The sequence below is a fragment of the Falco peregrinus genome, chromosome 5, assembly GCF_023634155.1.
Source record: "Falco peregrinus isolate bFalPer1 chromosome 5, bFalPer1.pri, whole genome shotgun sequence".
NCBI lineage: Eukaryota > Metazoa > Chordata > Aves > Falconiformes > Falconidae > Falco > Falco peregrinus.
The window spans coordinates 13,640,251-13,651,058 of NC_073725.1; the positions used below are offsets into that span (position 1 = coordinate 13,640,251).

The 10,808-nt window shown below is 43.4% G+C and overlaps 1 protein-coding gene across 2 annotated transcripts in view; it reads right to left on the reverse strand.

Moving 5' to 3' along the window:
* OSBPL10 (oxysterol binding protein like 10) overlaps nt 1-8,886 on the reverse strand; it is a 121,163-nt gene extending 112,277 nt beyond the window's left edge. For both annotated transcript variants that reach the window (XM_055806993.1, XM_055806992.1), the window contains exon 1: nt 8,501-8,886. In XM_055806993.1, coding sequence (XP_055662968.1) covers nt 8,501-8,805 — 305 coding nt within the window. In that variant the 5' untranslated portion in view covers nt 8,806-8,886. The remainder of the gene's footprint in view (nt 1-8,500) is intronic.
* Nucleotides 8,887-10,808: the final 1,922 nt, after the last annotated feature.

Below are 10,808 nucleotides of genomic sequence, written 5' to 3' on the forward strand. Positions count from 1 at the left end.
GGAACAGCCTACTTAATTGCATAGGCCTCTCAGCCTATTCAATGCTCAACAAAATAATGCAACAGCTGATAAAGTATATTTTTAAACAAACAAAAGATATTTAAAACAAGGTAATTAACACCAATCAGTATGCATTTCCTAAAACCAAATTTCCTCCAGAAAGCCTGCTAGGTTTCTGATACCACAAGTTTGGTTCATAATATTAACAGCATTGAAGTGATGTTCTAATGCATGCGGCACTGAGTTTTAAGTACAATTTTAGAAAACTAACAAGACATTAAATGCATTGAAAAACACTTAAAAGATGAAGCCAGCCTCAAAATACAACTAAATTAGGATCTTTGAGTCAATGTATTTCTAATAGGGTTCCTTGGCAATCAGTTCTTGGCTTTGGAGTGTTTAGCAATGACCTAGATGGGGAGAAAAATTTCCATGAAGATTGCTGATGACATGAAAATAAGATATCATCAGCAAACAATGTGCATTCCAATACTGACAAAACAAAACCATACATCTAGTGACAAAAGAGTCATAATTACACAAGATAGAGGATTTACCTGAAAAAGCATTGATTCATAAAAATTCAGCGTAAGGAAAATCTACTGATTATTTTGTCCAAGTAACTCTTCCTACTAGTAATCAGTTTCCTCAACTATATTTTAAAATTATCATCTTCTGTAAACAAATAATTACCTACTATTTTTACCACCTGAAAAAACTGGGCATGCAGACACCATGAGAAAGCCCAAGAAGTATCACTGAGGATATGCAAACACATGCTAACCATGGAGAGAGCATACTGCAGGGAGACAGCTCCCACTGCACTCCTTGTCATCACCTTCCCATCCAAAAAAGGATAGTTAAGTGCTACTCTTCATTTTGACACTTCTGGCACTCGTTTTGGTAGTACTATGCCATATGTTACTGGATCAAGAAGTATACTGGATATAAGGAGAAAACGGCATAACAACCACCAGGGTGTCATGCCACTGACAAGCTTAGGTAAAGCACATAGGAAATAACAAGAGCGTGGGTATGAAGATACCTGTCTGGAGAACTCAGGCAGCACCAGGGAGCATGAGGTCTCAGTATCATGTGTATATTAAACTAACAGTTAAATTTATAAAGCAAAATGACCAACCTAGTTTTAAAAAAATAATGACGGAAACCTAAAAAGCTAACAGTCTGAACTTTTTAAGCACGGAATATTGAGTTGGAGGAAACTGGATGCATTACCCCTGTATTTAATTCCCAGTGCAACCACAACTGAAACTGTACACAGTTCTGGTGTCCACATGTGAAGAAAAACATAGAAATGCCAAATAATAATCAAAATTATCATAAATTACTAACATTGCTGGGAGATCTGACCTGCACTAAGAAAATTCCATTGGTCTAGATACTCCAAATATAGACAAAAGATAACCCAGCCCACCCAAAATGACTGCACATAGAAATTAAATTTTATAAGAGGTATCTTCAGTCTCATACACAACGAGCATAATGAGATTCAATGAGAAGTCCAAGGCTGGGGTGTTAAGAATACCAGATAATTTTTTAAGTAGTGATTAAAGCTGGGCAAATTGTTCCCATAGCTATGGTGAAGAACCCTCTATCACTGGAATAAAAATCCTCAGGTTCTCCAAAAAGAAACATAAGTCTAGAAACCATGACAAATTTATGACTTTTGCTACAAAACTGGGTAGTTAGAGACCTATGCCCTTCAACATTAAATTACCTACTAATTAAATGCTGTCTTGGAAAGAGAAGCACGGTAGCATTTAGATAGCGTTTACTGGAACATTTTTATATGGAACAGTTAAATACTAAGCAAAATTTGTCTCCCTGGATTAGGTTCCTAAAAGGAATCAAAGATCTCTGTAAGTTACCCACAAAAGCCTGCAAGATCTAAAGCACAATGCCAAGACACTCGAAAACAAAGTTGGGGAAGTATATTAGGACCAAAGAAACAAACTCAGCATTTTTAGTTGAACCAAATTCAGTAGTATTTGTTTCATCATTCATTATAATACATATTTAACAAATATAATTTTACATTGAAAACCAATAGTTAATGACAATTTTAGCAACCTTTTCACTTTGAAGGTTCAGTCTTTTAAATACATCAAAGAACAAAGAAAGAATATTAGAAGAAGCTAAAGCCCAAATACATTCTTCTTATTAAACAATTATTTTTAAATATAAAATGATCAGGGAAATCTTTTAATACTTTTCTTATATGCTCATAAAAAGACTCCAGGTACATTACTTAGTTTAACAACTTACTGACGCTTCTCCTACATGAACAAAACCCATATTCATAAATTGGTGGGTTTTTTTTAAACAAGTCAGCAAGTGCATGTATGCTCCCCCTAACCACATTTATCATTATATTGCTAAGAGCAGAAATCACCATTCAAAAAGCTAGCAGCAAAATGAACTAGTAATAACAAAACCCAAATAAGGGTAAGTGCATGCTCCACTGTTAGTGCCAACTGCCACTTCTTTTCACTGTCTGAAAGCTAAGTGTGACATCTGAGAAAAAAGAAGACCACGCTCTGTTTTGCCTGTTACTTCATTCCCTCTGGTACAAGAGTGCTGCTCAGCTCTGAAGTGCACTTGCAAATCCCAAATATACTGCCCGAGTGAAAATGCCCAAGTCTCATTTGTTTTAAACAGATTTTTCCTCCATTATCATCAAGCATCTTATGCATTAGATTATTATGTATTATGTGAATTTCTCCTCTGCATAGACATCAGCAGCCCTGACACCATGTGACACAAGCAGCTCAGGAACAAAGAACTTGGGTTACCTGCCTGGGGACAAGAGAAATGTCCATGGCAGTTCTTCAACCAGAATCCACATCCCTACAGTGCAAACCAATTTCTTAACCACAAGACCATCCTTTTCAATTTCAGCCTGAGGTTCAAAGTTGTCTTCTTCCAAATGTTTCTTGTAAGCATTACTGAAGGGCAGAGAATGATGCATTCCTCAGCCTCTCTCTTACCTTGTTAAAGCTCTCTCTGAACTCACTGTTTGAACAGCCTTCTCCATTCCTCCAACAGAGCTGGTTTAAAGGCAACAGCAAAAGCTATTCAAACTAAATCAACCACTGACTAAACAAAGACAAAGTGCATCTTAAGTGGAAGTTCTTATTTTCCTACAAATAAATAAAGGATATACATTTAAAGAGATTCATATATATTTTTTTACCTTTTGTTTGTTTGTTTTCTCTTTTTAAAGTGAGCATGAATGACAGGGAAAAAGTTTCAACAGCAAAAAGTAAAGGAAGGAAAAGAGGAAAAAAAGAAAGCTTACATTTGAATGTGATTATTTTTGCTCTATAGATTTCAGGACTAAGAAAAAAAGATTAGTACATTAATCCAAAACAGATTTTACTAACAAATGATCTTTTGACATTTTAAATTCTAAGTTTGTTTGAAACTAATGACATGCATCATAATTTCAATAGCAAGATATGCAACTCCTGAGGGTTCAGCATGGAAAATATCCTGTTCATTTGTTCAACAGAACTAAAATATGTCAGCTTTAAGTAGTTTTCTTCCTTTCCACATTGCCTCCTACTACAAACAGAATGTGAAGGGACACCTCAGTTTCCACTAAAATCTATTCTGCAAGTAAGAATTTTAATAGAATGTTAGCCTAGTGTTATAAAAATACCTTGACATTTTAAAGTTTCCACAATTCCGAACAAATTATAATCAAGGTTCAAATTTTAAGGAGCAGATTTCCAAGAACAGAAGAAAGAGAGAAGGTTGCAACTCCAGCTCCTTAAAATAAAGTCTCCCCCTTCCCAAACTCTCCCAAAAAATCCTGGAAGGTATTACAATATTACACAAAGCCCTGTATAGGTATGCCAGAAAGACGGAGGGGTTGGTGTTAATCTGATTCTAGTAAGAACACAAAAAAATCCTGTTTCAGCAAACTTCACAAATAAGCACACAGTTATTTTCTCCTTCTCAGATACTGTCTACTGTTGGAATCCTGACAGTATGGTTTATTCTATATCAAAGAAACAGTTTATTCCTATAGGACAGACTTCCCTCCCAGCAGCTATATTAGTATACCTATACAACTATAGTCATATAGCTTGTTCAGTAACCATCTACTCACTTTTGACACTGGAAAAAGGCCACAATTCATTGCCAGAACAACTTGATTGGTACCACTGAAGAACTAGCAACTACTAGAGGTGCTAACTACCCCAAAGCTCCACAAGCAGACTTGTCAATCCCAAAATTCCACAAAAGATGGACTAGCTAATTCACAAGGAGGGAGAGGGGGATTATTACTGTGCATTAAGTATCTTCATCAGTTCCCCTTCTGAGAGGTCACAAACTCTCTATAACATACACAAAATTAAAAAAAATAAAACAAGCAAGCAACTCCACAAACACACACACACAAAAAAAAACCCAAACAAAAAACCCCAAACACCCTACAAGCAGATTTTTGTAGTTGCACAGCACAACATAGTGTTGACATACTTAGAAAACAACCCTCCCACAACAGCTATGGTCAGAGCAGCACAACCTCTGGGAGCCAAAGAAGCCAGCCTCTGAAGTAGCACTAAAGTCTGCTGGTTCTCCTGGCAGCATCCCCGCTGCTGTTTGGGACACTGGAAATAAGGAAAGGTCTTTCTTTGGTGACAGCAGTCTGATTGCAACTGTTCTCTGCAACTATGCAAGCAAAGAGACCGCACCACAGCATCGTGAAACCCAGCAAAGAGACTTAGCACAAAAAAAATACCCCAATTGCCCCACAGTACATTTTTTGTTGACATACAAGGAATATAGCTAATCCCCAAAATAATCTGGTGGTGCCCAAGCACAAGTAGTACATGGGGCATGATTCATGCAGGCCAGTAACACGATATGTTTCTCAACTGAGCGAGGAAACAGGAATAGGCCCACCTAAAGGTTTAGAAAACACCTGGGCTACAAAACAATTTATACAGAGCAGTTCAGCTCAGAAAAGCAATAATAACCATCATCTTGGGCTCCATTTGCTGTTGTTACAAATCCAAATTTAAGCCCCAGCTCAAATGCAGATGGATTCATGGGCTTATGCACACTTGAAGGACAAAACACTACAAGTACTAAAAACATTTTAAAAGGAAAAAGTGGGGAGGGGGAGGCAGTCCACAAGTGAATTTCACACTACTTTGGGTAAATGGAGTTTTAAGACTTTTTACACCATTTTACTGATCTATTAAAAAACAGGATAATAATGCCACAGGCAATAAGTAATTCATCAATATCAAATGAATTCGTGCAAAATAGGTTTCACATGACATATTCTACAAAGACATATTTGTCCATCAAACCCACAAAACTTCCATTTAGAATACAAGCTACCACCCATGCACATAGAATAAGTAAATCCCAATAGAAACGTTTTGTAACAGTACTTCAATTCTGAGAACATAATTATTTGTAATTTTGTAGCAAAGACCATCAGCTGCCCTGGTGTCTCAGACCAAAGAGTGTTCCTACATCAAAGTTTTAGATTAAGGCCTGCTCTCTGCATTCATACATGTGTAAATCCACAGAAAGTTACAGACTTCAGTGGAACACTCTAGATGCCCAGGCCTCTTGACACCTTTATCACACACCTGCCTCAGAACAACTCAACAAAAAAACCAAAACAATGTTTCCTTCTGCTTGTCACAAAGGTGAAGAACCTCACTCATTTCCAGATTGGGTTGTTCCTGACCTGCTAGAGCAGAACAAAAAGGTTTTCTTAGTAACAAACAACAAACCTTCAGAAACTCTTAAAATAAAAAGCAACGCAGCTCCCCAGACTGACTGAACTTGAGACCTTCAATTACTTCAGTTAATGATTATAAACACAGTGTTACGCTTCAGTATTCATGCTTAGTTGCCTCATCCAAAATAAGACTCTCTTACATACACATGTCAAAGGATAATTGATAAAAAAGTGACACTATTTTATCATCATTCAAATGAAAACAATTTCTTTAGACTTGCAGAGGCTACTCTGCACGTTAAGTGTTGGATAACCTAGGAAAGCCTTTCAACTTTAATACCACGTGGCATAAGCTAACATTAAGTACATTTAAATTATTTAGGCTAATGGATAAGGAGCTTTAAAGAATATTCCAAATCCATGATCACTGAACTCTGTCAGTTTTTGCTTTATTTTTCCATTTTATTTATATTCATGCCATCTGGCTGTATTGATCATGCAGCCAAACAATCTTGTGTTTTTTCAGTGGAAGTAAATTCAAAGTTAACTTGTATGATCATTCAGTAGCATACGTACTAAACTAATTTGCAGGTGCTAGCGATGAAGTCCCCTACCAGTGCTTACAGCTTTTATAGAGGACCAATTCACAGAAAACGCACTCTGTAACAAGCATTCAAAAGGCCAAACAGGCAACTACGCTAAAACCCATGGATCACTACTCATTTATTGCATGTTATATAACAAGACCAACTTTTGTAAGCCTCAAGTTTCAACAGTCCTGTTTAGAACTTGTATTAGATTCCCCGTCCCAAACAGCAGATGCATACATCAACAGAATGGAATAAGTGAACAGAACTAAAAAAGCTATTTAGACTAAGAGCTCTGTGTCATTATACACCACTTACTCAAACAGCCAGATTTACAGAAAACTGGCAATTGATAAAGCATGATAAAGCAGCATTAAAAAAAGACTGCTAAAAATAAACAGACATTAATTTCCAAGTGCTATCGTGGAATTGTTTAAGTGACATAACTCTTTTTTCCATGATGTATTCAGATAAAAGTTTCTTGGACATACACTGATCATACACACTATTTCAAGCTGTCAGCAAAGATTTAATCTGCTCCCAAATACAACAAACAGGTACTTCTAGACACAAAGATTTGTAAGCAACGACCTCTATTTTTTAATTTCATCAGATTACATGAAAGCAACCTTAAAATCACTCACAGTAAAAAGAGTTACTGTTTCTACAAAAAGAGATGGAGATGTCAAGGGGGGAAAAAAAGGTGGAGGGTTGGCTTTTCATTTTCAGTGGAGCATTTAAGTCATCAAAATGTGTCTATTTGGTTTTTAAACAAAATTACAGGAGGACTGCATAAATCAACAAACATACAAGTCTAATGTGAATCTAGCACCGAACTGCAGTAACCAAATGACAATAAAGGGCCTTCCCTATGTCTACACTGAAACGGTCTAGTTTTATGAAGATGAGTGTGCATCCAAATTGTCCCAAGGGTCTTGTCACTCATAGCCAGCGCACCTCTGCATGCCGTCCAGTGTATGGAATTAGACCAGCTCCTGAAACTTTTCAGGAAGTACTGCTACAGCACTCCTACCGCTGATTTAGCCCCACAGGAATCAGAATCATAGCATCATATTTAACTCCGTCACTTACAAATGCTTTACCATTAGCGTCAGAGCATCAACGTCCCAGCCATTCCCACGTTCTTCCCGCTTGGGACCACTTAATAGAAGCACCAACAGCTTTTAGTAGGTCTGGGGTGGGGAGGAGGGGCGTTGTTTTTTTAAGGTTTCCAACTAATCCTCTAAGTGTTCCCTCTACAGCATTTGCATCTCTGCAAAACCATCACTGTGCCACCTTACATTAAAAAGTATAAGATACTCATCTTCATCTGTTCACGAAGAGGATAAAGTTTAATAACAAGAAGTAAAACCCTAACAAAAATCTCTCTAGATTTCAACAGATCCAAATACAGCATCGTTAATTCCCATCTGGCTTCAACTCTAAAAAATTTTGCACTGAAACACCAGATGCAAAACCAGACTTTCCTTGGGACTTCCACAGATGCACATCAGCCTGTACACACCCAGCAAATTGCAGGACCAGGGCCTGTCACAGTATCAACATAAATTAGGACCTGTCAAACAGGGAGGACACAGCAAAAGAAGAGATCTTACTAAACACACAGGTAACTGGTTCCACTGTCCCACCCCGCAGCGAAAAAAAATAATAGTAACAACCACAGAACTCGGCATTTTTCACATTTATTTTGGGAGGCTTTCACCGGATCTTCATGCTTTAGTTATCCGAGATAACTCCGAAGAGGGAGACTAACGTGACAGCGAAGCAGCCGAAGGACGGCACGCTGCCGGGAGAGCAGCACGGGCAGCGCCAGCCCGCCCCCGCCCGCACCTGCGGCGGCAGCCCGGGGGCCGCCGCTCCGGCCGCGCCGCCCGCCCCCCGCACCGGGCCGCCCCGACGCCCAGCCGCTCCTCCGGTGGGGAAAACAGACGAGTGAAGCCAAATGAAGGAAAGCGGGCGCGGAGGGCAAGGAGCGTGGCCTGGGGCAGGGCCGGCGGCACAGCCCGGCCTACCTGCCCGCGGCGCCCGGGGAGGGGTCGGGGCGCGGCGGCGGCGCCAGCGGCCCGGGCACCATCTTGGGGGCGCACGGGGGCGAGAAGCGGCGCCCGCTGGGGGAGGACGCGGCCCCGCAGCACCGTCGGGGGCCGGCCCGGCGGTTTACCTGCTCTGCCAGCCCTGCAGGAGGTTGGTGTACTTGCTGAGCGTTCCTTCCAGCACCGGCTCCCGCCGCCTGCCGCCGCCACCGGGCGCCTGCGTGCCCCCCGGGCTGGCCGCCGCCGAGCCGGGGCTGCTGCTGCCGCCGCCTCCCCCGCCTCCATCCAGCCTCCCCGCGGCCGCCGCCCGGCCCGGCAACCCGCGGCTGGCGGAGGAGGACGAGGGGGACGAGCCCGCCGACGTGGGGCGGCTACTGCTGCGACTGCTGCTGTTGCTGCCGCCGCCCTCATTCGCCGCCGCCGCCTTCTCCATGGAGCCCCGCAGCGGAGGCTGCCAGCCCGCTCCGGCCGCGGCTGCCGCCCGTGCCCGGCAAAGCCCTGACTCACAGGCGGCGCGGAGAGGGGCGGCGCCCGGAGGAGAAGGGGCCGGGCCGCGCCGGGCGAGGGAACGGCCGCGCCGCCCCCGCGCGAGTTGTGGAGGGGAGCGGGGCGGCTCGGCTGCCGGGGCCGCCCTGCCCGGCCCGGCCCAGGGGCCGCTCCACGCCGCGGAAGCCGCGGGGGCCCCTGAGCGCGGGCGGGTGCCCCGCACGCTGGCGCGGAGGGGGGCAAGCGCGGGGGGCGGGGAGGGCACGGCACCTGCGCGGGGCACGGGGAGCCGCGGCCGCACGCGGGGTGCGCGCGCGAAGGCCGGCGCGGGCGGTGCCCGGGCTGTAACGCGTGGGGCTCCGCACGGGCCCGCGGCGGGGACGGTGGCGCGGACGGGCCCCTGCGGAGCGTGGCGCCGGGGAGCCGGTCCGCGCCAGCCCGCCGGCAGCACCGCGCGTGAGGAGGAATCGAGAGGCGGGTGGCCTGTGCCCGGCGGGCGGGGGCACAACCGCCCTGCCCAACGCGCAGCATCGCGTAACGAGCGTCAGCGTGCGAACAGCCATGGCGTTCATCCGGACTTTGTGAAAAATGATACTGTGGGTCAAGTCGCATCTCTGGGGGCAGAGGATGTCACCTCAAGATCACTGCAAAAAGCTAAGCAGGTCCCTCGTAAAAAGCTAAGCAGGTCCCTGTACAGCCAGCTGGGTACAAAGCTGTGTGGCACGCGCCCTCAGATCGCTGCTGTGGCCATCCCTACTGCGTTAGCCATGGCTGTAATACGTATCTTCACAGTTACCAGAGATGTCATCATTGTTCTTGTCATTTTACAACTGGAGACCTGAATCATAGAGGGGTGCAGAGAGTCTACGGCAAAACATGAACTGAGCTTAGCTCCAGTGCTTCAACCCACTGGAAAGTTCTACGGTCCCGTGTACTGGAGACTTTTTGAGTGCACAGAATATCATCTGGCTCCTGTCTTCTGCACCTCACAAGATACTGAAACCATCTGAACCCACATACAGTTAGAGGTTTACAGTCCCCGTATAAATCGGCACAGAGGGGAGGGCTGCTAACTCAGCTTCTCCCACTTTTCTCTCTGGAAAATCCTACCATATGTGTTGTGGTTGGGTAGCTGAAGTGTTGGGCAACCTGATCCTGAATTATGGGTGGTTAAACTTCTCATGTTGTAGCTAAATACTGAGGCACTGCAGTCTGGAAACTTGAATTTGAATTTAGTGTTTCATTGGTGGAACATTTAATGCACATCTCTTGCAGTCCAGACAAAGATTATGAACTCAGTTATTTCTTAAAACCAAATATTTTAGAGTAACTACTTTTCCAAGACAGAGCTATTGCTTAAGATGCTCATGTAAAACTCCCCAATCGTTTACTATGGAAAGAAACTCCATGACCACAACCAGAAAACCTTCATTCTTAGGCTCAGCTCCACTCCTTCTGATGACCAGTTTTCAAAAGACATTGGAATGAACAAGGCATGCTCCTTTAGGAAGCTCGGGCCCTGCTCGCAGGAGGTAAGAATGAGACTCCTTCATTTCTCCTCCTAATCAGTTACAATGACAGGCCAGACCAGTGGAACAAAATGCTTTCATGAAATAACAGTATCATCACGTCAGCCGCTGCAACACATTACCTGTATATGTTCTACATTATAGGTAATGAATGCAATTTTTTCTGCCTTCCATAGAATTTACTGGAAGATAATTATGCCAGGAAAAGCAGCTGCCTTACACAGGTATAGAGATGCCTCTCCATACCTTTCTATACAGTAAAACTCAAGTAACAATGGTGTGCTCATCAGGGAGTTTCTGAAATGAAAGGGATAACAGGCTGCAAGTATATTACAGCCCCAGGAGAATTTCACAAAATCCCACATTATTCACTGCTGGTAGAAGGATTACTGTGATGTGATACAATAGGAAGTCCTCCTAC